A 27647-nucleotide genomic window follows, 5' to 3' on the forward strand; every position below is an offset into this window, starting at 1 on the left:
TTTTACTTAACACTACAAAGAGTTTACATTGGTGAGTAGGCTAGGTACGACCTTATGTTAAAAAAGTGTTTGTTGTTGCCCTAAGCAAAAAAATCTGTTGGCGTGGGGGTAGGATTTGGAAATAAATGCCCAGTTTACAACTAGATGCAAAGGGGTTGTGCTGGTAGAGGCCACAACAGACAATGAACTATTTAGTCATTAATGCATATTAACCCAGCAGATGTTAACTAACAGATTAGCCATGGTTTAATTGAAGAGCAAAACAGGCTTGGGGTTGAACAACCTTCTCGATCCAGATGCAGTGTTTGGATGTTGGCCTGAAGCTGTGGAAACAGTTGTCCTTAAACCTGTTTTTTTCAATGGCAGTTCAGTCTTACCTCAGAAGCAAACTTTTACTGCTCATTATCATCAAGTTGAAAAAAAGGTACTGAATTAAACTTTAGATGTACGCTAGCTCCCCAATACAAAAAAAACTTAAAACACCTTCCCCTCCCTATGCCGAGACTGGCGGCGGACCTATGTTGGTGCAGCGCGGCGGGCGGCGGACTTATTTTGGTGCAGCACAGGGTAAGATGGAGGCGTGCGGCGGGAAGAAGGTGCAGAAAGGTTTGCCTGTCGGTGTTGACTTTTTCCAGGTGATGGAGGTGGCGAACGGCTGGATCGTGGATTTCATGTGTTACAGTCTGTACCGCTATTTCGGGGCAGGGATGTTCGAGGAGTTCCGAATGATGAGGGACGCCATGAATGGTCAGTAAACACTCCCTCCACCAGCCCCCTCCTCCCGCTGCCCCAACCCACCATATATCTATCTATCTATCTATCTATCTATCTATGTGTCTCTGTCTCTCTGTGTGTCTCTGTCTCTCTCCCCCGACAGGCCGTCCCTGGGTAATGACCGAGGTCCGTTTCTACAGATGTCCTTAAGTTGATTTTGTCCGTCCGTCAGTCAGAAAATACACAAAAATCACTCGATGTGGTAACTGTACCTCCACAGTACTGTAATGAATGACACCAAACACACAGAAGACTGATGACAGTCTTCACCTGTCCCGGCGATAACAAGTTATGCTGTGTTTTGGATTGCTTCACATTATGTGTGGAATTATAAGGAAACTGGAATCAAAATTCTATTTGGATCTTAATACATAGCGATAAATAACTGAAGCTTGTAGTGATTAGGAACAGCAAGTTATTCTGATGGTCATGTGGTTGTACTCCGTGCAAAGCAGAAGGCTTTCCGTGGAGAAAGAGCATTAGGGTTAATTATCTGAAAAATCAAGATATTGGCCAAGGTCTATTTGCCAAGGTTAAAAGAGGAAGAGTGGGAGAAGGCTAGATTCATCAGCAATTGTTCTTTCTTTGTGTAATTTGCTCTTGGCCTCCATCTTTCATTCCCTTGATATTCTCTGGCGCAACTAATACGACACCTGTTCCAGTGCCATCTGGAGTGGTAACCCCCAAGAATCCCACACATGTCACACATTGTTAGTATCCTTCATTGCTCCCACTTAGACCCACCAGTTGATAGGTTAGGGAATTGCCGCTCTGTGCTTACGCAGAAGTCGACAGTTTCATTATGGACTAATCTTTTGCTGTATGACTGTTCAAAAGCTTGACCTTGGGCTAGCAATTGTTGCACTGTCACCAGTGTCTTCTGCTCATTCCAGTACTTTTCAAATTGTTTCAATAATGGCTTACTATCTTGGCCTTTCCTCCTACAGTTTTACAATTTTCTCCCTTGGGCACTTCTTCCATCTCTTCTGCTTCACTTGAAGTAGTCAATGCTTGGCCACCCTCCACCTCCCAAACTCAATGAGTCTTCATTGATACCATCTCCATCAACTAAGACACAGTAGTGTAGAGGGCAAGCACGGTAGTGTAGTGGTTAGCGTAACATTATTACAGCGCCAGCGACCCGGGTTCAATTCCCGCCGCAGTCTGTGAGGAGTTTGTACGTTCTCCGTGTCTGCGTGGGTTTCCTCCGGGTGCTCCGGTTTCCTCCCACATTCCAAAGACGTATGGGTTAGGAAGTTGTGGGCGTGCTATGTTGGTGCCAGAAGTGTGGTGACACTTGCGGGCTGCCCCCAGAACACTCTACGCAAAACAATGCACTTCACTGTGTGTTTCGATGTACATGTGACTAATAAAGATATCTATACAGCTGATGTTATGTACAGGTGCCCTCCCTTGCACTCCTCATTCTTGATACTGTTTTAGCTTTGCGTAAATTGTTTGCCTGCCCCTTGAGCCACTTCAATCTCAAATATGTGCTTCACCTGAAAAATCTCTGTAATGCTATCTGACTATTTTGTGATTTTTTTTATATATATCTCATTTTATTACCTTCAGTCAGAGGACCTGGAAAAGCGTGACATGAAGTAGTTTCATTGTTTCAAATGTGTTGTTTGGAAAAATGAACAGATTTTCAAATTAATATGAAATTTATACAAACTTGATAAACAGTAATAGTGACAATTTTTTTTTCTTTTAGGTTTTGTTCAGCAGCCTTCCATTATAGAGTCCAACGAGGCAAAGAAGGTGCATATCTGCCAAATCCTATCTCGAATTGTAGAAGGAGACAATCTTGGTAACTATGTTTTTTTTATTGTTGGTTTATTTCCCCCCTCATTTCAAGATTTAAACAGAATGAGATAATCATTTCCATATACTTATCAACATTGATTACAATAGTTAATACTTCTTTCAAAATTTTTTCAAAAAATGAATATACAAAAACACAAATTTGCTTACCTAATTTGATCATTTGATATCAGTGACAACTGGAGCACAGCATTTTATTTGAATATTTTCATTTAATTTTATAATTGTTATAGCAACAAGAACTGACTAGCGTATAGCTCTTTATTTTAAACAAGGGATGTAAAACTTAAGTTTGTGCTGGCAGAAAATGGCAAACGTAAACCTTGAGAAAATGCAAGCTGTACATTAGTGTTTACCCATTGCTATATTTTAAACTAGCACAAGTTAGGATGTAGTTGGGAAGGAGCCGAACGAGAGGTTGTCTGGGGATGTGGAGAATAGAGGAAGTAATGGCTTTCAGTACTGACATTAAAAAGCTTGCCCAGAGTGAGATTGAATCCATCCCCATCTACCAGTAAAGAACACACTGGGACCCAACAATCCAGCTGCAATGGACCAGAAGATTTCTCACTGCTGGAATCGGACTGACGAGTGGCTACAGCATTTCCAAAACTTTCAAGAAGGACTCTGGAAAGATCTCTGGCAAAATGTAGGCCTCAGGCAGCACTACCACTAGGACTGGGGGCAAGTAGGGGTATTCTTCAAAGAGCATCATGAGGCCAACGAAATCCTCAGGCAATATCGAATGACCAGCTGATAACTCTTGCAAGGTTTCCACCAACTGATAGTGAACTCTTCTGGAGATTTTTTTTGTGGGGCTGAGAAGCAGGAGAATGAGGGGGATTACTGGGAAGAGATTGGGGACAGAAGGAACTGTGCAGAATGAGGGATGAAAAGAGGGACAAATGCCTGGAGAAGGGAAAGTCCAAAGGGTGGAGATGATGAGGGTGGGAGGGAAATTGGTGATGGAGAACTAAAGGAGAGTGGATTCATTTGAGAAGAATTGAGGATGAGAGGGGTCCAAGGAAGATTGGTGGGGACAGGATGAAGGGAAGGCAGTGGGCAAGAATGTACAATCAAATCTCATGTTATTGCAAGTAATGCCCTCCTGCTAAACATCTTGTAAGTTGAAGCCATGTTGCTCGAGGGGTTAAGTATATGGAAAAGAAGAAGATAAAAACATGAACTGAGACTTGATAATGTTATTTCTTAAAATAAGGATATTTAATCATAAAATAATGGAATTAATAGCCTTATTAAAACCCTTTATAGAAGTATCCCATTTAGCCCTATCCCTCAAATCACTGATTTGTTAAAGCTGTCTTGGTCCGAATATTCACAAGTATACAACCACCGTATTTTAAAAAGACATCCACTCCAGCTATGTGCTGCTGTGCTGGAAACCTGGCGAGAATCCCTGCCCTCTGGTTATTCAACAGCAATGAATTGACCATGGCTTAGTGTAAGGAGGCTGTTTGTGAGGACTTGTGTTGGACAGGCTGGGGCAAGTGCTGCAACCACTCAACACTGAAATGGAGTTGTTAAAGGTGCAGGCCATTGTTGGGGATTAGCAGCAACTACTCCATGTCTTGACAGATTACCCAGGTCGTGCAGCCTCCCTTGTCCTTGTCCCCTCCTTTCTGGATATGATAGCAGTCTCTCCCTTTGGCTGTGCCGCTCTCCCCAGCCTAAAGATTTCTATATAGTAACAAGTTGAATGGTGGTCACTGCCATTGAGGTTACCATTGAGGAATCTCTAGGCTGGGGAAAGCTGTGCAGCCATACAAAGAAAAGGGCTTCCATAATCTCCAATAGGAGATGGTGTAAGAGTCTATAGTATCCAGACCATCTTTCTGTTCATGGAGCAGCTGCTGCTAGTCCTCATCAATGGCCTACACTCTGTATGTGGTTCTGAGCGCCACATCTTAGTGCTACACGACACATGCTTATCCCAGCCCATCTCCCAATACCAGCGATCATAGGTAGCCTCTCCTGTCCAAGCCTGGGATTGACAAAGGAGGACAGGGATTTGTATCAGGTTCCTGGCACAGAAATGAGCGGTGGCAGGTAGCCGCCAGTGTACCATTAAATGTAAATTAAGGTACTGCACAAGTTGAAGTGTTGGTCACATAACAAAGTATGTAAATATGGATTGACATAACTCAAAATTGTGTAACTTGGGATCTGTCTGTATTTGCCTTAGTCTGCCCATGTGTGCATTTGGCAACAGAAGTTTGTGCACAGTTCTGCATAAGTATACGTGTTAATGTGCATTTTACTTCTGGCTTGCAGACTGAGAGTTCACTGCAAGTAGCTGTTTAGTCAGTTTGGTGACATCATTGCTCCTGTCCAGCAACAATGCACTAGATTAACATCAGATAGCATATTAACATGGGTAATAGTGAAACATGCTATAGATGTTGCTAGATTTTTTTTGAGAAGCTGACTTTGAGGTCACTGATCAATGCTTCAATACAGAGCTAAGTGCAACATCTAGGCTATTTCTTTGCTTTGTAACATCCTATAAAACCATAAGGCATAGGAGCAGAATTAGCTGTTCGGCCCTTCAAGTCTGCTCCGCCATTCAATCATGGCTGATTTATTTTTCCCCCTCAATCCCATTCTCCTGCCTTCTCCCTGTAACCTTTGACATCCTTACTAATCAAGAACCTATCAACTTCTGCTTTAAATATACCCAATGACTTGGCCTCCGCAGCTGTCTGTGGCAAGGAATTCCACAGGTTCACTACCCTCTGGCTAAAGAAATCCCTCCTCATCTCTGTTCTAAAGGGACGTCCTTCTATTCTGAGGCTGTGCCCTCTGGTCCTCGACTCTCCCACCACTGGAAACATCCTCACCATGTCCACTCTATCCAGGCCTTTCAATATTCGGGTAGGTTTCAATGAGATCCTCCCCTCATTCTTCTAAACTCCAGCAGGTACAGGCCCAGAGCCATCAAATGCTCCTCGTACGTTAGCCCTTTCATTCCTGGGATCATTCTTGTAAACATCCTGGACCATCTCCAACACTAGCACATCCTTCCTTTGATATGGAGCCCAAAACTGCTCTCAGTACTCTAAATGTAGTCTGACTAATATCTTATAAAGCCTCAGCATTACATCCTTGCTTTTGTATACTAGCCCTCTCAAATGCATGCTAACATTGCATTTGCCTTCCTTACTTATTGAGTCAACCTGTAAGCTAACCTTTATGAAATCCTGCACCAGGACACCCAAGTCCTTTGCATCTCTGATTTCTGAATTCACTTCCTGTTTGGAAAATAGTCTACACCTTTATTCCTTCTTACCAAAGTACATGACCATACACTTCCCTATGCTGTATTCCATCTGCCACTTCTTTGCCCATTCTCCCAACCTGTCCAAGTCCTTCTGCAGACTCCCTGCTTCCTCAACACTACTTGCCCTCCACCTATCTTTGTAACATCCGCAAACTTGGCCACAAAGCCATCAATTCCGTCATCCAGATCATTGACATGTAATGTGAAAAGTAGCGGACCCAACACTGAGCCGCTGCGGAAAACACCACTAGTCACCGGCAGCCAACCAGAAAAGGCCCCCTTTATTCCCACTCTTTGCCTTCTGTCAATCAGCCAATCTTCTATCCATGCTAGTACCTTTCCTGTAATAACATGGGCTCCTATCTTGTTTAGCACCTTGTTAAAGATCACCTGAAAATCCAAGTAAACAACATCCACTGACTCTCCTTTATCTATCCTGCCTGTCACTTCCTCAAAACAATTCCAACTGATTTGTCAGGGCAAGGTTACCCTTAAGGAAATCATGCTGACTTCGGCCTATTTTATCATGAGCTTACAAGTACCCCCGAAACCTCATCCTTAATAATTGGACTCTTAACATCTTGCCTACCACTGAAGTCAGGTTAACTGGCCTGTAGTTTCCTGTCTTTTGCCTCCCTCCCTTCTTAGAGTGGAGTGACATTTGTGATTTTTCCAGTCCCCCAGAACCATAGTGATTCTGGAAAGATCACTACTAATGCCTTCAGCTACCTCTTTCAGAACCCTAGGGTGTAGTCTAACCAGTTCGGGTGACTTGTCTACCTTCAGACCTTTCAGTTTCGCAAGCACCTACTATGTAGTAATAGTGACTAAACTCACTTCTGCCCCCGACTATCTAAATTCTTGCATGTTGCTGGTGTCCTCCATAGTGAAGACTGACACAAAATACTTATTCATTTCGTCCGCCATTTCTTTGTTCCCCATTACTGCCTCTCCAGTGTCATTTTCCAGCAGTCCAATGTCCACTGTTGCCTCTCTTTCACTCTGAAAAATCTTCTGGTATCCTCTTTTATATTATTGGCTAGCTTCATATTTCATCATTTCTCCCCTTATTGTTTTTTTAGTTACCTTTTGTTGGTTTTTAAAAGCTTCCCAATCCTCTAGCTTCCCACTAATTTTTGCAATATCGTATGCCCTCTCTTTTGCTTTTATGCTGTCTTTGACTTCCCTTGTCCAGTCAGTTGCCTCATCCTCCCTTTAGAATGCTGCTTCTTCCTGTGTCTTCCAAATTACTCCCAAAAACTCCTGTCATTGCTGCTCTACTGTCATCCCCTTCCAATCAACTTTGGCCAGCTCCTCTCTCATGCCTCTGCAGTTACCTTTACTCAATTGTAATACTGATACATTGGATTTTAGCTTCTCCTTCTCAAACTGCAGGGTGAATTCTATCGTATTATGATCACTGCTTCCTAAGGGTTCCTTTACCTTAAGCTCCCTGATCAAATCTGGTTCACTGCACAACACAAAATCCAGAATTGCCTTTTCCCTAGTGGGCTCGACCACAAGTTGCTCTAAAAAGCCATCTCATAGGCATTCTAACGAATTCCCTCTCTTGGGATCCAGAACCAACCTGATTTTCCCAATCTACCTGTATATTGAAATCCCCATGACCCCAATTAGGGTCCTTTTTAGAGTTTCTTAACTCTACCCACAAGGATTCTACATCTTCTGATCCTATGTCACTTCTTAATAAGGATTTGATTTCATTTTTACCAGCAGAGCCACCCCACCCACCTCTGCCCATCTGCCTGGTCTTCTCGATATGATGTGTATTCTTGGATGTTTAGTTCCCAGCTGTGATCTTCTTTGAACCACGACTATCTGGCCCACAATGTCATACCTGTCAACTTCTAACTGTGCTATGAGCTCATCTACCTTATTTCATATACTGCGTCCATTCAGATATAACACCTTCAGTCATCCACCCTTCTTCTCAAATTTGTCTCCATGTTACCTGAAGTTAAATTCTTATCCCTTTTTAATCTATTGTCTTGTTTTTTATTCTGGAGACTTCAGTAGCCTCTCCTGCACTCTCTTTCCCTTTTACTTTATCCATACTTTTCCAATCTGTTGAACCAAAACCCCCCCCCCCCCCCCCCCCCCCCCCCCAACTATTTAGTTTAAGCACTATCCACGACCGTAGTTATGCATCCTTCTAAGTGTGGTGTACAATTTTTAGCTGCATACTGATCATTATTCACAATATAACAGGAATTCATAAAATTATGTAGAAATTCATTTGAGGAGAAATTATTTTGTTTACAATTATGGTGAATCAGCAAATCATAAAATAGTTTATGCAAATATTTGTAGACTATTAATATATTCATGCATTTTCAGCCAGTGTGCCAAAGTAAAATCCTTTACATTGAATAGTGAAGAATAACAGTTTGAAGTGCTGAAACAGTGGAAACTATTTCATGTTGCAAAGTCAGTTCTAGAGCACACTTGTCATTAAACAGTTGTGTCTGCTTGGCACCTACTACAGACATAAAACAGTGAATTTATTAAATTAGTTAAGGTCATATAAATCTAGTCACTTCCAGTTTGGTATTGGTTTATTATTGTCACTTGTACTGAGGTACAGTGAAAAACTTGTCTTGCAAACCGATCGTACAGGTCAATTCATTACACAGTGCAGTTGCATTGATGATGTACAGGTAAAAACAATAAGAGTACAGAGTAAAGCGTCACAGCTACAGAGAAAGTGCAGTGCAATAAGGTGCAAGGTCGCAACAAGGTAGATCGTGAGGTCATAGTCCATTCATTGTATAAGGGAACCATTCAATAGTCTTATCACAGTGGGGGTAGAAGCTGTTATTAAGTCTGGCGGGTACATGCCCTCAGGCTCCTGTATCTTCTACCCAATGGAAGAGGAGAGAAGAGAGAATGTTCTGGGTGGGAGGGGTCTTTGATTATGCTGGCTGCTTCACCAAGACAACAAGAGGTAAAGACAGAGTCCAAGGAGGGGAGGCTGGTGTCCGTGATGTGCTGGGCTGTGTCCACAACTCTTTGGCAGTTTCTTGGGGTCCTGGGCAGAGCAGTTGCTGTACCAAGCCATGATACATCCAGATAGGATGCTTTCAATGGTGCATTGGTAAAAGTTGGTGAGAGTCAAAGGGGAGAAAACCAAATTTCTTTAGCCTCCTGAGGAAGTAGAGGTGCTGGTGAGTTTTCTTGGCCGTGGCATCTACGTGACTTGACCAGGACAGGGCTGTTGGTGATGTTCACTCCCAGGAACTTGAAGCTCACAACTGCTCTCGATCTCAGCACCATTGATGTAGACAGGTGCATGTACACCGCCCCCTTTCCTGAAGTCAATGACCAGCTCTTTTGTTGACATTGAGGGAAAGGTTGTTTTCATGACACCATTCCATTACGTTCTCTATCACCTTAAAGCAGTTTGTTTTAAATAGTCTTTGCTTTATCTTTATCAAGATGCATTATCTTGTCTTTGCTTTGATGTTTCACACTTTCTATGCTATATTATTTATTTGCACTTCATTTTCCAACTATAATCAGGTTTGCTATCTTGGTAAAGCTGAAAAAATGAGAATTTGATCACTTACAAAACTACCCATATTGTACATGCAGAAGGGCTTGTCTCTTTACCTTTTGTGCAAGTCTGTATACTTAAATGAAACCTAAAACGTGTATCTTTTTAAAAACAAAAAAAAAAAATTGCTGAAGTGGGATATCGTGGGATGCATTGTTCTGGATTGTAAGATGAAAGATGATTGGTGAGGAAAACAATATTTTCCCTACAAGTGCAAAGTGTTAACAACGTAGTGAGGACATTGAACATGACAACCTAAAAATTGTGGCTAGAGTAGGCCATTCAGCCCCTTGTACCTGCTTCACTAATCAGTAAGATGTCTAATCTTTTACCTCAGTGCTCCTTTCCTGTACTATCCCCTTATCCCTTATTGTCCATAATATGAGTGGTACAATGGTGCAGCAGTTGGTGCTACCTCTTCAGCTCCAGCGATCCAGGTTCAATCCTAACCCCAGGTGCTGCTCAAGTAGAGTTTGTACATTCTGTCTGTGATTGTGTGGGTTTCTGTCAGGTGCTCTGGTTTCTTCTTATGTCCCAAAGATGTTCCAGTAGGTTAATTGGCCACAGTAAATTGCACTTTTTGTAATTAAGTGGGAAAAGAATCAAATGGATGGATGGGGGAGGGGGGGGTGTGTGGAATAAGTTGCCAGGCTATAGGGAAAACAAGGAGAGTAGGAATGGGACTGTTAGGATTCCTCTGCCAGAAGCCGGCACGAACACAGTTAGGCAAATGGATCCTGTGTTGTAATTAGAAAATACACTACGGGTGGCCTCCTTTGTTGTAATAAGGAATTGTATCAATAAACCAGTCAGCCTCTCTGTTGAAGATACTCAGCGACTGAACCTTGCGAGGAGAATTTCAAAAGTTCACTACTTGTTTCATCTCTGTTTGAACAGTTGACCCTTATTTTGCAATTGGGAGCCCTGCTGCTAGACAGCCCAGGATCTACCCCATTAATATCTGAGAATTTTGTATATTTGAATAAAATCATCTCTCATTTTTCAAAACTCAAAACAATATAGGCCTAGTTCCTTCAATCTTGCACAATAATCCTGCCATCCCAAGAACCAGATCTGCTGAACCTTTGCAGCACTCCCTATGTCCTTCCTTGGGTAGGGAGATCAGACCAGTACACATTGTTCCAAATATGATCTCATCAGGACTCTGTAATCAAAGCAAAAATGTCTCTGCTCTTGTACTCATTCTCTTGCAATAAAGGTCAACATGCAGTTTGCCTTCCCTGTTGCTTGCTAGACCTACATGTTTAATTGTCAATGATTCATATGTAAGGACGCCTAGGTGCTTTTGAGCACCGAAACCTTTTAATTTCTCACCATTTAAAAATATACTCTGCTTTTCTACTTTATTTTTTTTACTGAAGTGGTTGGTCTCTTATTTTTCCACATTATATACCATCTCTCATGTCTTCACATATTAACTTATTGACCATTTGAAGCCTCTTTGTATCCTTTTCCATAGCTCATACTGACATCAGCTTTGTATCTACACTAAATTTGAATATAACTTGATCCACTTAGCCAAATCATTGATATGAATTGTGAATATGGAGTCTCAGTACGTGTGGCACACCATGTCACAGCCTCCCATCCCAAAAATGACCAGTTTACTCCTCTGCTTTCCATCGTGCAGGGCCAATCAACTATCTCCTTCATGAGATTCAATGATTAAGAAGCAAACTGCAGAATAATGGAGACAAAATGGGTTGAATTAGCATCAAATTATGAAGGCAAAACACATAGAAAGAAAGAGCAGAGAGGGGGAAAGAAAAACAACCAAATACAAGAAAAACATTTAAAATATTAAAAAACCTTCCAACCAATCTACCATACATTTGTATGAGATTCAGCTTCAATTGTTCCCTTTAGGTCTGGACAGTTGAAGATAATTGCAGGACCATCTCTCCATTAGAAATTACTTGCTCTATTAAATAGTAGCCTAACTTCCTGTGGCAAAAAACAAACTGCTGGAGGAACTTAGCAAGTCAGGTAGCATGTATGGAGGATCTCCTGATACAGGGTCTCGACCCAAAACATCGACTATCCTTCTGCCTCCACAGATGATGCCTGACCAGCTGAGTTCCTCCAGCAGTTTTTTGTTTGCTCCAGATTACAGCATCTGCAGTCTATTGTCTGCATGTAATTTCCTGTGTCTTTTCGTGCACTGGATGAAACTACTGGAACAGCACTGTGGGTTGCTTACTCTTACCTTCAGAGAGCAAGATTGGGCTGTGTCCTGTGATTACTCATGACAAAGTAAGTGCAGTATTTTCAGAAAACTCTGGTTGTAGGTGAGTTGCTGTATTCACAAAGCTAACAGCAGAGCAATACAAACGTTGCAGGAATATTTGTAAGACTATCTCTTCCTCAGCAAGGTTTGCTCGCTGATTTGCATATCAGTAATATTAGTAAAACTCTGACCATTTAGGAAACCCTCTTAGTTTGGCATCTAATGTTTGTTGTGCTCCCTTCCATCGCCAGGGGCCTGGTCTCCTGTGCTCCCCTTCCATTGCCAGGGCTCAGCTTCCCACACTCCCTTTAAACCTAACTAGTTCTCTGGGAAATCTATTCTGACACCGTGTAACATCTTAAAAGAAAAAAGTGAATTAAAAATGTGTGGAGTTACTAATGGAATAACCTTCAATACTAAGTAAATTCTGCTAATTTGGCAGGCACGGTAGTATAGAGGACAAGCACAGTAGTGTAGCAGCGTAACGCTATTACAGTGCCGTGACCGTTCAATTCCGGTCACTGTCTGTAAGGAGTTTGTACATTCTCCCCATGTCTGTGTGGGTTTCCTCCGGGTGCTCTGGTTTCCTCCCACCTTCCAAGGACGTACGGGTTAAGAAGTTGTGGGCATGCTATGTTGGTGCTGGAAATGTGGCAACATTTGTGGACTGCCCCCAGAACACTCTCTTAAACTTAGAAAAAATTAGGAGTGGTACTGTTGATCCTTCACTTAAATTTGAGGAAGTTTGGAGTCCATTTATTCAATACTTTAATATGATATAGATCCCTTTTCAATAACTTTTCAATTTAGAGGAATGGAGTTGATGACATAATATTGCTCTGTTTCTATTGAGAAATTTCAGTCCAGTACTTTTTTGATATTTTCTTTTTAGTTTGGTTTGATTGTCTACAATTTTTTTTATTGATTTGGGGATTTTTTTCTTTTATATACACAAATCTTTTCTTTCCTTTCTTTTATACTCATCTACTAAGAGATCGTGAGATCTAAAGATTTTTTAATATTTTCTTTATGATTATCTATGCCATTGTTCTCTTGATCTCTTTGTATTTCATGTACAATCATTGATGTTATATATTAATCTGTATTAATTTGGAAACGAATAAAAAGATTGAGAAAGAAAGAACACTCTACACAAAAGATGCATTTCACTGTGTTTCGATGTATATGTGACTAAAAGATGTTTTATCTTACCTGCAAAATCCTGCATGTGCTGGATTATTGTATTTTTACTGTACTGTCCAGGTTAAATTTGCAAAATCTGTGCAAATAACTTAAACTCCCGAATAATAAATAAGATATTGTAGCGGTTGCTACCGCGGAATAAAACAAGACTCTACTCGGAGGATTGCCAAACAGAACTGGTTTATTTTCCCGCCTTGTGCGGGCCCTTTAAGGGAGAAAAACTCCCGCCCAAAAAAAACCGGCAATGATGTAAGTCCTACGTCATCAGGACTTTCCCGCGCGCGGGTTCTCCCCGTCGCTCGGAAAGACGAGGCCCGCCGCCATCTTGGGCCTCGTCGCTCCGACGCCGCGCGACCCGACTGCCGAGCCGGTTCGCCCGACTAGACGGTGAGTCGCCACACAACCCCCCCCCAGAACCGGCGAGACAGTCCCCAAGGTCCGTGGGCTGTGCCAGCTGCCGCTTAGGGGGGGCGGCCTCTGCGTCGTGGCGTGGCAACCTCGACAGGCTGTTGCAGATCTAAATGGGCCGGTTTGAGGCGGTCCGCCGTGAAAACCTGTTCCCTGCCTCCAATGTCCAAAATAAAAGTGGATCCGTTATTCCGTATGACTCGGAACGGTCCCTCATATGGTCGTTGCAATGGCGCCCGAGGTGTGCCCCTGCGAACGAAAACAAACTTACAGTCCCGTAGTTCCTTGGGCTGGCAGGATGGGGCTTGACCATGCCATGAGGTGGGAATCGGGGCCAAGGCGCCGAGCCTCTCGCGCAGTCTTTGTAGAACTGCTGGGGGTTGTTCCCCTTGGTCCTGAAGGGCAGGTATGAAATCCCCGGGGACAACCAGTGGCGCCCCGTATACAAGCTCAGCTGACGAAGTGCGGAGGTCTGCTTTGGGGGCAGTGCGTATGCAGAGCAGGACCCAAGGCAGCTCGTCAACCCAGTTAGGACCCTTCAGGCGGGCCATCAAGGCCGATTTTAGATGGCGGTGAAAACGTTCCACCAACCCGTTTGATTGAGGATGGTAGGCCGTGGTGGTGTGCAGCTGCATCCCTAGCAGGTTCGCTAATGCAGCCCAGAGACTGGAAGTGAATTGGGTGCCTCTGTCTGAAGTGATGTGGGCCGGAACGCCAAAACGTGAGACCCAAGTTGTGAGCAGCGCTCGGGCGCAGGAATCAGTTGAGATGTCAGTCAGGGGGGTTGCCTCAGGCCACCTCGTGAACCGGTCCATGATGGTAAGGAGGTACCGGGCTCCTCTTGAAACCGGCAGAGGGCCCACGAGGTTCGACGTGTATGTGGTCGAACCTCCTACGGGTAGGCTCGAACTGCTGTGGTGGGACCTTGGTGTGTCGCTGGATTTTTGACGTCTGGCAGTGCAGACAAGTCCTGGCCCACTCACTGACCTGTTTGCGCAGGCCATGCCAGACAAACTTGCTGGCGACCAGTCGGACAGTAGATCTGATGGATGGGTGCGCCAACCCATGTACCGAGTCAAAACGCGTCTCCCGCCAGGCTGCAGGGACAAATAGGGGCGGGGCTGACCAGTCGCAACGTCGCAAAGTAGGGTCCGCTGACCTGGACCAACCAAGAAATCTCGGAGCTGCAGACCCGAGACTGCGGTTCTGTAGCTGGGCAGTTCGTCGTCGGCTTGCTGTGCGTCAGCCAGGGCCGTGTAGTCGACACCCAAGGATAGGTTGTGGATGGTTGGTCTGGAAAGTGCATCAGCAACGACATTATCCTTTCCGGAGACATGCTGGATGTCAGTTGTGAACTCGGAAATGTAGGATAAATGTCTCTGCTGACGAGCTGACCAGGGATCGGAGACTTTGGAGAAGGCAAAGGACAGGCTTATGATCGGTGAAAGCGGTGAAAGGCCTGCCTTCTAGAAAGTATCGGAAATGCCAGACCGCCAGATACAGCGCTAGAAGTTCCCGATCAAAAGCGCTGTACTTCAGTTCGGGCGGTCTAAGGTGTTTGCTGAAAAATGCCAAGGGTTGCCAGCGGCCTTCGAGCAGCTGTTCCAGTACCCCACCCACCACGGTGTTGGACGCGTCTACCGTGAGGGCAGTCGGGACGTCAGTCCTAGGGTGTACCAGCATCGTGGCGTCTGCCAGGGCGTCTTTGGCCTTAACGAAAGCAGCCGCAGCCTCGTCAGTCCAGGTGATGTCCTTGCCCTTACCAGCCAGCAGCGAGAACAGAGGGCGCATGATACGGGCTGCTGCAGGGATGAAACGATGGTAAAAGTTGACCATCCCAAGGAATTCCTGTAGGCCTTTGACTGTGTCGGGGCGGGCAAAACGGCAGATAGCATCCACCTTGGCGGGTAGGGGTGTTGCCCCGTCGCTGGTGATTTTGTGGCCGAGGAAATCGATAGAGTCAAGTCCGAATTGGCACTTGGACGGGTTAATCGTGAGGCCGAAATCGCGGAGGCGGGAATACAGCTGGCGGAGGTGTGAAAAAGGTGTTCCTGGCGGTTACGGCTGGCGATCAGTAGGTCGTCCAAGTAAATGAACACGAAGTCCAGGTCTCGGCCTACCGCGTCCCATCAGACGCTGGAAGGTCTGCGCGGCGTTCTATAAGGCCGAACGGCATCCGAAGGAATTCGAACAGGCCGAATGGGGTGATAATCGCAGTTTTGGGGACGTCATCCGGATGGCCCGGGATTTGGTGGTATCCCCTAACGAGGTCCACTTTGGAAAAGATGCGGGCCCCGTGTAAGTTCGCTGCGAAGTCCTGGATGTGAGGGATGGGATAGCGGTCCGGGGTGGTGGCGTCATTCAGCCTGCGGTAGTCGCCGCAGGGCCTCCACCCTCCGGTGGCTTTGGGGACCATGTGCAGGGGGGAGGCCCAGGGGCTGTCTGACCTGCGAACAATTCCCCAGCTCCTCCATGTGATGGAACTCTTCCTTTGCCAGGCGGAGCTTGTCTGGAGGTAATCGTCGTGCTCGGGCATGAAGGGGTGGCCCTGTGGTAATGATGTGGTGTCGTACCCCATGTGTGGGCCGAGAATTTGTAAACGAAGGTGCCAAAATCGATGGGAATTCGGCTAGGAGCTTGGCGAAATCGTCGCCAGAAAGGGTAATGGAGTCCAGGCGCGGGGCTGGTGGGCTGATTTCTCCCAGGGGATAGGTCCGGAGAGTGCTAGAGTGGACTAACCGCTTCCTTCGCAGGTCGACTAACAGGTTGTGGGCCCGAAGGAAATCGGCGCCTAGGAGTGGTCGGGCGACGGTGGCAAGGGTAAAGGTCCAGGTAAAACGGCTGCCGCCAAAGTGTAATTGAAGCGTACGGGTGCCGAAAGACCGTATCGTTGTACCGTTGGCGGCATTGAGTAGAGGACCTGGTGGCCTGTCACGAGTGTCGCGGCCTGTCGGGGGCAAAATACTGACCTCCGCTCCAGTATCAACGAGGAAACGCCGTCCAGATTTCTTGTCCTGAACGAAGAGGAGGCTCTGTCGGCGGCCAGCCGCCGTAGCCATCAGCGGCGGCTGGCCCTGGCGTTTCCCTGAAACTTGCAGGGTGGGCAGCATCGACGGGCCTCCGCACCCCACCTCTGATGGTAGAAGCACAGCTGGTCACCCGTGTCGTCGTCTGCGTTCCTGGGGCATGGCTGCTCGGTTGCTGGGGCCGGGCGAGGCAGGCGTTGGGCTCGCGGCCTGGTGATTTGACTGACGGACGAACCGCTCTCGCGCTTGGCCCTCCACAGGACATCTGCCCGGGCGGCCACCTCACGGGGGTTGCTGAAGTCGGCGTCAGCTAACAACAAGTGGATGTCATCGGGGAGCTGTTCGAGGAAGGCCTGTTCGAACATCAGGCATGGCTTGTGTCCCTCGGCCAATGCCAGCATCTCATTCATTAGGGCGGATGAGGATCTGTCCCCCAGGCCATCCAGATGAAGCAGGCGGGCGGCGCGCTCACGACGGGAGAGGCCGAAGGTCCGGATCAAAAGATCTTTGAAAGCCGGGTACTTATCTTCCTCCGGAGGCCACTGGATGAAGTCTCCAACCTGGGCGGCTGTCTCCTGGTCCAGAAAGCTAACCACATGGTAGTACTTCATGGAGTCGGAGGTGATCTGCCGAAGGTGGAATTGCGCTTCAGCCTGGTCAAACCAGACGCTGGGCCGCAGGGTCCAAAAGGTGGGCAGCTTGAGGGCCACTGCGTTGGCTGCTGCGCTGTCGTCCATTTCGCGGGTCCAAAAGCCGTTTGGACCGTCGGGGTCACCAATGTAGCGGTTGCTACCGCGGAATAAAACAAGACTCTACTCGGAGGATTGCCAAACAGAACTGGTTTATTTTCCCGCCTTGTGCAGGCCCTTTAAGGGAGAAAAACTCCCGCCCAAAAAAACCGGCAATGACGTAAGTCCTACGTCATCAGGACTTTCCCGCGCGCGGGTTCTCCCCGTCGCTCGGAAAGACGAGGCCCGCCGCCATCTTGGGCCTCGTCGCTCCGACGCCGCGCGACCCGACTGCCGAGCCAGTTCGCCCGACTAGACGGTGAGTCGCCACAATATCTTTATTAGTCACATGTACATTGAAACGCAATGAAATGCATCTTTTTGCGTAGAGTGTTCTGGGGGCAGCCCGCAAGTGTCGACACTTCCAGCGCCAAATTAGCATGCCCACAACTTCCTACGTCTTTGAAATGTGGGAGGAAACCGGAGCACCTGGAGGAAACCTACGCAGACGTGGGGGGAACATACAAATTCTATACAGACAGCAACCAGAATTGAACCCAGGTGGCTGGCGCTGTAAAGCGTTAAGCTAACCACTACAAAAATGTTATTTATTGACATATTTTAAGTCATTTTATTTTGCACTTCAGATGTCCAGTTTGATAAAGATGAAAGTATAACCCCATTGGAATCTGCGTTAATGGTTTTGAACGAAATGGTGGGCAACAGTGAGCTACAGGAAGATGCACTATTTGCAGATTTGAAACGATTACTTCAAATACAGGTTAGTACTTTGCCAAATAATTATAATGAAAGGTTTTCTTGAGAAAACATGCATGATAATCTTATCATGCTGTTGTAATTTAATTCTATTGTTAATAACACTTGTAAAGAAACATTTTCTGTGGTGATGTGTACTGAATGTACAACTTGATGCACAGTTAGCACTGGCTGAGTTTAAAAACATTAAACTCGATATTGAATCAAAGGAGCCTCTAGTTATTGAGATTTTTGTGCATGCACAGATATCCACCTTAGATTTCCTTGCTATTGTGGCAAAATATTGTATAATAATTCTGATACATATTTAACAGCTGTTTGTGATATTTTATGAGGTTGCTTAAGCCCACAAGTTGTGTTCATTTATTCTAACTTGCACACAACCAGGCACAGAGCTTCATTCTCTTAAACTTGCCTTGTTTTCTAATTGTCTCTCACTTCATAAGAGTTAATTCCTTGTTTCCTCAGTTGATTCCTCCCCTACTTACTGTGCATCTGGCATGCTTCTCTCACCAGCTCCCTTATTTGTTTGCATACTCTTCTGTTTTGCAGAGTGTGGCAGTCTGTATAGACAAGGGGGACTTCAAGAAAGCTACTGAAGTTCTGGAACGGCAGTTTCAGGAAAATATCACCTCTGAATCAGACCAGGTTATTTGTGCTTCTGATATCTTGTGCTTAAAGATGCCATTACAAAGACCACACTTCTAACAGCAGATTTTCTGACAGATGTCTTGTGCAGCAGTTCAGTTCTGTTGATCTCTAAGGAAAAGTTGGTCAGTTTTCGTAACTTCTTTCTGTGTAGATGTTCAGTGATTTACTGAATGTTTTGCTTTCTTGTTTGTTTTTATTGTTTTCCAGTCCTTGAGAAGGAAGCTTTCCTTGATTATCACCAAGAAAGATCCATATCATAAATTTCTTAATAACTTTAGCAACGAGCGATTGGTTGAGTGTGCTGAATCTCTTGCTAGTAGAATGATAAGTGAGAAAAACTCAAACTTTCTTTTTCAAGTAAGTGTAATTGCATCATTCAGTTCATTGTTTCCTCCTTTTGCCTCACTGTAATTGATTATGTACAGCTGAAGACCATCTTTACATCAATCTAGAATGTATAAAAGCCTTAATTGCTTGTCTGTGACCTCCAAGTCTCTCTACCTTAATAATTTAGACAAGGAATTGCCCAGTATATTCCAGTAAGGTTTTGTACATTTGAAAGGCACATTCATCATATCTTAGAAACATAGAAAACCTACAGCACAATACAGGCCCTTTGGCCCACAAAGCTGTGCCGAACATGTCCCTACCTTAGAAATTACTAGGCTTACCCATAGCCCTCTATTTTTCTAAGCTCCATGTACCTATCCAAAAGTCTCTTAAAAGACCCTGTATGTTCCTTAAAATTATGTGGAAGAAATATTCACAACATATTAATTACAGTAAAACTCAAATCTCCAGATGAACAGACTTTGCAGACTATTGGATAATATTATTACTCCAAGACGCATTTAATTCACTTTTTTTTTAAGTTTTATATTTTACTATCTTATAACTTTCCAGTAAACCCAATGAGTCAGAAGGGAGCGCAGGAACTGTGGCCCCTGAGAGTCGGAAGGGAGAGTGAACCATCATCCTCATGAGCCAGATGGCAAACCATCAGGATTTCTGAATAGTCAGATAGTGGATTATCAGAGTTTTACTGTATTCTGTGTTCATTCTCAGTTTTGACCCTATTACACGTGCTTTACCAACTTGCATCCTTTCACAAGCCAAGTTAAAGCAGACATACAAATTCTTTGCTGGTTGGCACTGTACTTAAAATTTTATTTATAATTTCCACCAATGCTGATGACTTATTGGCCTAATTTAGTTGAAATTGACTGATGTTTAAAGATTTCCCTGACGCTTGGTCTTCAGTAGCCAGTGACTACAAAGGCACTGCTTCTCCATCAACAAGTCATGATTCAGCTCTCAAACAATGTTTACTTGGGCTCCTATTGATGTTTCCAATATCTTGCACCCCAGGTCCAACATTAATGACTAGTGTGGCAATTAAGGTATGATAGCACATGCATTATCAATTCATAGATTTATTGCATTAAGTCTCAACAAACAGAAATGTATTCACTCCAATATCTGTAATGGAGAACTTAATGATAAAATGTGTTGACTATAAGTGTTCCCACCCTTTAGAAGGAAGACATCTTGGGTTTCTTTAAAAAGCTGAAATATTTATCAACAACATTTAAGTTGTTCAATATTAAGTTCCCATTGACTGATGACATCCTTAACCATAAAAGACCAGACATGCTACCTGCTGCATATTTAAAGCATGGCTGGTGTTTGAGTAGTCATTTAAAGTAAATGTTTAAAAGTAACTTCTTTAAAAAGGGACTAATTGATTTTCGGAAAATGGGGAAAACTTTTTTTGACAGACAATGATAATGTAGTTATAATTTACTTACAGGCAGCACACAAAGTGGTTGAGTCCAAAATGAAAGGAGATGCAAACCTGAACAGTTCTGGAGATGAGAGTAATCATGAACATCAGGAAGACAAATGGTAAACTTTGTATTTGAAAAGTAGATAACAAAATAGTCTATATACTATGTTAAGTAAGCAGTTTATTCTGAACTTTTTATTTTTTGGTACGTTTCTCTCCTTTTTCTCCCATGTCCTTTCTAAACTCATCTGGCCTGCAACACAGCTTTTGTTTGCTGATTGTGATTTTATTAAATGTTTAATTGGCCTTCCTGGGTATTAAGATACCTGAACTATATTTGGGAATTATTTCTTTTCCTTTTCATGATGCCATATTATTTCCCCTCAGAAAGAACTGGCTCATACCCTTGGTCTTTGCAAGCTACTGTTTCATCTGCAACATTAACTTCCTAACTTGGATCTTGTTGTCACCTCCCACATATATTTTTCCAAACAGACTTCCATCCTCTCTCTCACTGAGACAGACATGTTCTTACTGAAAAAGGTATATTCTTTCTAATTGTAATTATGTTTCATTTATCCATATATTATATTTGACCAAACATTCTCCTCTAACAATTCCTCCTTGTCTATTCAGTAGAACTTCCTTTGTTTGATTCTGTCTTTAGCTCACTGAACACAGCCCAGATCATTTGTAGTGATGGCTTTTCTTTTCATCATTGGATGGTCAGCTTGAGAATAAGGATCCAGTTTTGGCTGCCTTCTCTTCATTCATTATCCTGACCCTTGGCAACTCACCAACAGTTTCAATCTCATCTCCCATAACAAGCAGGGGTAATCACGCCTGTCTTCAGGTGGCAAATCTAATTGTGTGAACTGCCAAAGGGAAGGTCATCACCAGGCGGCTCCTCCTCAAATCACTGTGTGGATTCCATCTGTCAAGAGGTACATTTGACATGGAGTTTTCACACAGTGAAATTCAAGAGTAATGCAGGGAATAGCATCAACCATATGACCTTCTCCATCTTGCATCTCCATGATGGCATGTAAGCTGTGATCTTAACCAACAAGTCCTTGAAAGACCCAATCTCAATGCAGACTCATATCAAGCAATGCTGTGTCATTACCCCAACATCATTTTCAATCTTTCTAACTGTACTGATTCCTCTCAACTCCAGCAAGATCTGTCCTGGAGTGAAGTTAAACAGTCATTTGTTATTGAACGTAATCACCTGAAGAGCAAACACACCTCATCAGCATTCCCTATCAATGCTTTTATGAGGCTTAATCAGATTAATCTGAGTGTACTATCTTGGGAATCCTCTTGTTCTGTTAGGCCCACCTTTATAATTCCCCTGACCTCTATTTAAGATCTCAATTCAAGATCTGTATGGCATTTTGTACCCAGTAAGACGAGAAAGCTTCTATCAACATTTATTCAACAATAAGTTATGCGTACTAATGGCTGTAGTCTTTCAATACTCAAACACTAGGGTTGTTCCAGAGGACTACAAAAGTTCCATCCTTGTTGTAAAAGGGGAAAGATGTAATAAAATTTGAAAGAGATTTGGAATTTTATGGCAAACCAGTGGATGAAACAGTGCAGAGCTGTGCAAAGTGATGCATTTTGGTAGTAATATCCTATAATGGGTATATTTTTAAAGTTGTGCAAGAACAAAGAAATGTGTATATGTGCATAACTTTGAAAGTGACAGCTCAGACTGAGAAATCGTTTGATTGCTAGTCCTGCCCTATTCAACAGCATGTCTGCATCCTAGATGCCCAGCATTACCGTCGTCTTTGCTTACCACATTCCCAAGTTCTGTCTCATCTGAGCATTTTCAAATGATTCCCTATACACCTATCCAAATTATTAACAAGTAAATCATTGGTCCTCAATTCTTGTTATAAGGTCATTGTTCTTAACTTTATAAATGGGTGTAGAGTACAAACATTAATAACTTGGAGACACAGTGCAAATGTAAGGTGGTTATGTTGAAGCTGTATGAAACACCAATTTGGTCTCAGCTAAAGAAATGTCTAATTCAGGTCACCATGCTCTAGGCCTTTGAAAGGATGTAAAGCCCAGAGTGAATACAGAAAAGCATTAAGAGAATTATCTTAGAGATGGGGATTTTGGTTGTAACAATAGTCATGTAGCATGGAAATAGGACATTTCAGTCTTTCATATCCATGCTGACCAGTGGGCACCCATCCATATTCATCTCATTTTCTGACACTTGGCGATAGCTTTCTACTCCTTGGCGATTCAAGCGCCTGTCTAGACACTGAAATGTTGTCAGTGACTCTGTTTCCACCACTCCCTCAGGCATGTGTTCCAGTTACTCGCCACTCTCTGGGTGATAAAGATCACACTCCAATCCCATCTAATCTTGCTTGTTACCCTAGATCTTTGTCTTCTAGTTTTATTTACCTTTAAGGGGAAAATTTTCCTGCAGTCTACCCTATCTATACCCCTCATGATTTTATACCTCAATCATGTCCCCCTTAACCTCTTCTGCTCCAGGGAAAACAGACCTAGCCTCTACAGTCTCTTATAACTGAAAAGTTCCATCCCATACAATATCCTGACGAATGTCCTCTGCACCCTCTGCAGTACTATCACATCCTCCCTATTGTGTGGTGATCAGAACTACACACAGCATTCGAGCTGAGATCTGGCCAATGTCTTATAAATTTGGAGCATAACCTCCCTACCTTTGTATTCAATGCTCAGTAACCAACAGGCCACTTTAACCATTTTATCCACCTGCGCTGCAACCTTCAAGGATCTTGTTACTTGTACACCAAGGTCCCTCTGTTCCGCTGTGCTCCCTAGGACCCTACTATTCATGGTGCATGTTCTAGCCTTGTACTCCCAAAATACATCACCTTGCATTTATCAAGATTAAACTCTATCTGCCATTTCTCAGCCCAATACATATCAACATTTAGCATGACTACTACTATCCATACAGTCAGCAATTCCACCAATCTTCGTGTCATCTGTGAACTTGTGGATCATGCCTCATCCAAATCAGTCACATGTATTACGAACAGCCAAGGTCCCAGCACAATCCCTGTGGAACACCAGTCAGCCATCCAATCATAAAAACAACCATAGAACAATACAGCACAATACAGGCCCTTCGGCCCACCATGTTGTGCCGACCTTCTAACCACACCTAAGACTATCTAACCCCTTCCTCCCACATATCCCTCTATCGTAAATTCCTCCATATGCTTATCTAACAATCTCTTGAACTTGACCAACGTATCAGCCTCCACCACCACCCCAGGCAGCGCATTCCATGCACCAACCACTCTCGGGGTGAAAAAACCTCCCTCTGACATCCTCCTTGAACTTCCCACCCATTACCTTAAAGCCATGTCCTCTTGTTTTGAGCATTGGTGCCCTAGGAAAGAGGTGCTGGCTGTCCACTCTTTCTATTCCTCTTAATATCTTGTATACCTCTATCCACCATCACCTTCCATCTCCTATTGACAAGCCAGTTTTGGGTCCAAAGTTGGATAGATGGGAAAACCTGGGATTGTTGTTCTTAGAACAGAGCTTGATGTTGAAAATTTTGAAGAAAAAAAAGGTATTGCTCCCGTTAGCAGAAGGGCTGCCACGTAATCACCTTGTCACCAACGTTGAAACCATTGGGAGAAGGTTTAAAGTGATTGTTTTGACTTTTGCCCTTTTGAAGCAATTAACTAGATAGTGGCAGGTTTATGCAGTACAACTTTCCTCTGCAATCAGGTTATTTCCTGAGAGTTCATTATATGAATAGTGAGGATGTAATAAAGCACATGTGAATGAAGGCAGAAGTCCGGTAGTACAACAATAAATGTAGCTTATTTGGGGGAAAAAATCCTCTCAATGAAAGTATATTTTTCAAATTATTTGAGAGTTTCTTTATAACCCATTCTTTTTGTTTGCTACAGTGGGGATTTATTACGAGACATTGATGGAGAGTTGAATAACACAGAATTTAATATAAAAAGGTTTGTTACGATTATACTGGTATTTCCTGTTCTGAGATTTTAAATGGATTTGGGAATTGTGCATTGTCATTGAAACATAGGGACAGAAAAATATAGCATGTAACAAAAATGAGCTTTAAAGTTGCAATCTGGAAATGTTTAAAGGTTACAGCTTTTAGAGTGCTTTTTTTTTAGAAAATGTGGGGTTAAAATGGCATATCTATTTTACTTTCCCATTACTGCAGAGCTAGAGAAATTTATATTTTTATATAATATTTATGAGTTGGCTTGCTTTTTGTTTTGTATTCTGGATGGTATAAACAATTTTCTTACATTGTTAATGACTTTTAAACCAGCTTTTTTTGTTGTTTTTTATTTGATGGCATTTACTGCCCTTAATCCCAAGTAATTTGATTTTTAGGTTTTGCTTTGCCATCCATGTGTTTCCTGCTTTGGTGTTCTTTCCTCTAAATGTTTTCAAATATAAATGTTACTTTACACTGCACTAAAATTGTAATATGAATGACATTTTATTCCAGATCCAAAAAGCAACTGTACAGTTTCTCTCTCCACAAAGAGTGGAAGCCAATAAAATCTGAAGCAAACAAAAATTTCTTGGGGAAAAGAAAGAAGTCATCTGGGAGGGGTAGGTATACCAACATTCCTTGATCAATTTTGATATTTATTAATCTCATTACCCTGTTGATTACTGCCACTTTTATTTCCAGTTGTAGCTTCCCATTTGAACAGAATATCTGATATAGATATGCAAAGTTTACAGAGGTAACCTATGACAGGGAGGAATGAACTTACTACATTAGTATCATTAGTTGTGGCCTGTCAATCCTCCTTATATCTTTTGGTGTTAAGTGAATTCATTGCACCATATACCACAGGGTATACTTAATGATCTGTTCTGATTGACTGTACATTATTGACTAGCTTCATATCATTGTGTTCCATTTTTATCTGTTCTCTGGAAAAAAATAACTTGATTGAACTCATGTCAATAGGCAGTGTTATCCCAGTTTCCAAAATGCATGTGCAAAGCCTTACTGAACTAGAATTAATGGTCTTACAGTTACATTTTTTTTTTCTTGCTTATCCTGTAGGAAATAGGCCTCTTGGCAACTGCTCACAGTCACATGATAGAAATCAGGAGTTTACTGTGAAAATTGTAAACCTGGGCCTGTGGCCCAGCAGGTTGAAATGTTTCTGGAAGGTTTGAATTGCAGCCCTACATAAAGGTTTCAGTAAAAGAAGAAAAACAAAGTATGTTGCATTCATGTCATAGGATGCTATAAATCGCAATAAAATGAAGGATTAGTTGTTCTGTTTTGTGGTGTTGATTGACAGGTAAACAATAGGCTGGCTGTCGAGTGACCTGCTCTTTTAAAAACAGCTGTGAGGATCTTTTGCACTTGCATAAGAGGGTAGACAAAGGTCTAAGATTTGATCACGTTTCAAAGCTGGCAAATCAAAATGTACAAGGCTGAGGTCAGTTTGAATTAAGGAGCATGACACTCAGTTTCTCACACTAACTAATGAAGTAGGATTTCAATTTCACCGATTTGTTTCACAAGTCTTGCCAGCTACTGCACCATGCCACTAGGTCTAAACCAGCATGGCACACTCATTTCTCCATTCAGGACTTTCTTGATTTCTGCCATGCCGCTGAAAGCAAAAGAGCAGAGGCTAATTATCTCTCAGCAGAGGAGGTAGAGGAAGTCAGAGAGCCTATTCCATTCTTGACTTGTTCGAATAGCTACAGCAGTACTGACACAGGTCACCTCAATTTGGAAATGGGGAAGATTGCTGAAGTACTGAGGAAATGAGCAGTTGAGCCAGGTTTGAAATACATATGCAAACTGTTGATATAAAATACAACACTATTGATGCATTCTATTTTAAAGCATGTTTGCATACAGAAACTTGGGTGTTCATGTTAGAATTGGCATTGCAAAGATTCACTGCAGTCACATATGGGAAAAGTAAAGGCCTTTCTAACTACTCAAACGTTGACTCTTCTACCTTTTGCAGAGAAGAGGGTCACGTGTAGTGGTCATCTGGTGAAAATTAAAAAGCAAAGTATGTCAACTAATTCGGGTGTGCCAAGGAAGAAAAGAGTAAGTAATTTTTAAAAAATCTACTCCATGTGAAGCTAAATTTACATCACTAAAACCATTAAAGCAAACACACTTCCTCCTAACAGCAGTTTTGGAGTGGTGTAAGGGAGAGAGCCGATTATTTAATTATAATCTATCCAGTCTACTGTTTTCTTTCTGTTAAACTCAAAGATGTCTTAGGTTTATACAAGCTATTATGGCATATTTGTTGATAATGGAATTGCACATGAACATAAGATTGTGTAGACAGAAAAGTCGCAGTTGTGATATTCAGCTATCTGAATGGATCTTTGGAATACTACAATTAGGAGAAAATTAGAGATTTTTACCTCAAATGTGCCTAATATTTAATCATACATGCCTTTAGGAGATTATACTTTGAAAAGAAGCAGTCATTGTCAGTAAAATCTGCTGACTGGAATTAAACATAGCATGTGCATGAAATTTTAGAAGACTAGTTGGCAAGTTCTTTTACAAAATTAATCTGAAGATTGCCAAAAGGTTTGTGTGACCTCATGTCAACAAAGTGTAGTATTCGTGCTATGTTAGTTTAATGTTGGATTTTTCTCTATAACAGTCTGTGATTAAGTGGTTCATTGTCTTGATCCAGTGTATGTATAATTTTGTGCTTAATTTTGTTTAATATTATTCCAGTTGAATTATTAGGAAAATTTATGTTTTCATTACTGCAGTTTTTTCAACTAACATTCTTTTTTTCTAAGCCCAAGTGATTCTTTCATTTGAATAGCTTGGGAATCATAATACAATTATTAATATTCAAATAGGTTATTACTATTCCTGGTATACAAGATTCTAAAGTTTTTATTTCAATATGTTTTAAGAACACAAGTAAATTTTATTGACCCAAACTGCATGTGATCGCTTGCTCAGAGCTTAAATAGTAAGGTGTTTGTCCCAGTGTTTTATTAGACCATGCCTAGTCTGAATTACTGGTTGAGTGTTATATTTCTGACATTAATTGATGGAGCCCTGCCTAACTACTTTTTGTTAGTAGAATAATGAATAAAGAAGTTAAATGGAAGTGGCCCAAACTAAGTCCTCACTGATGTTCATTGTTCAATTCATACTTCAAACATGCAGTCTTTTAACAATTGAATGTGACATTCAACTCTGAACAAAATAGCTTTCTCTCTTCCTAATATGGCTTGTCTGTACTTAGATGAGAGCCCTCCTTTGCTCCCTCGACTCTATTTTCACCATCTGCTCACTGTGCA

At 42.8% G+C, this 27647-nt stretch overlaps 1 protein-coding gene across 2 annotated transcripts in view; it reads left to right on the forward strand.

Moving 5' to 3' along the window:
• The first annotated feature begins 276 nt into the window (after positions 1–276).
• terf1 (telomeric repeat binding factor (NIMA-interacting) 1) overlaps positions 277–27647 on the forward strand; it is a 31922-nt gene continuing 4551 nt past the window's right edge. Inside the window, exons 1-9 of one of the 2 annotated variants that reach the window (XM_052023311.1) lie at positions 277–747; positions 2492–2587; positions 17734–17867; positions 18416–18511; positions 18722–18871; positions 20325–20419; positions 24248–24307; positions 24826–24932; positions 26327–26412. In XM_052023311.1, the coding sequence (XP_051879271.1) occupies positions 444–747; positions 2492–2587; positions 17734–17867; positions 18416–18511; positions 18722–18871; positions 20325–20419; positions 24248–24307; positions 24826–24932; positions 26327–26412 (1128 nt within the window). In that variant the 5' untranslated portion in view covers positions 277–443. The remainder of the gene's footprint in view (positions 748–2491; positions 2588–17733; positions 17868–18415; positions 18512–18721; positions 18872–20324; positions 20420–24247; positions 24308–24825; positions 24933–26326; positions 26413–27647) is intronic. The other variant, XM_052023312.1, reaches the window with a different exon arrangement.

The sequence above is a fragment of the Pristis pectinata genome, chromosome 9 (assembly GCF_009764475.1).
Source record: "Pristis pectinata isolate sPriPec2 chromosome 9, sPriPec2.1.pri, whole genome shotgun sequence".
NCBI lineage: Eukaryota > Metazoa > Chordata > Chondrichthyes > Rhinopristiformes > Pristidae > Pristis > Pristis pectinata.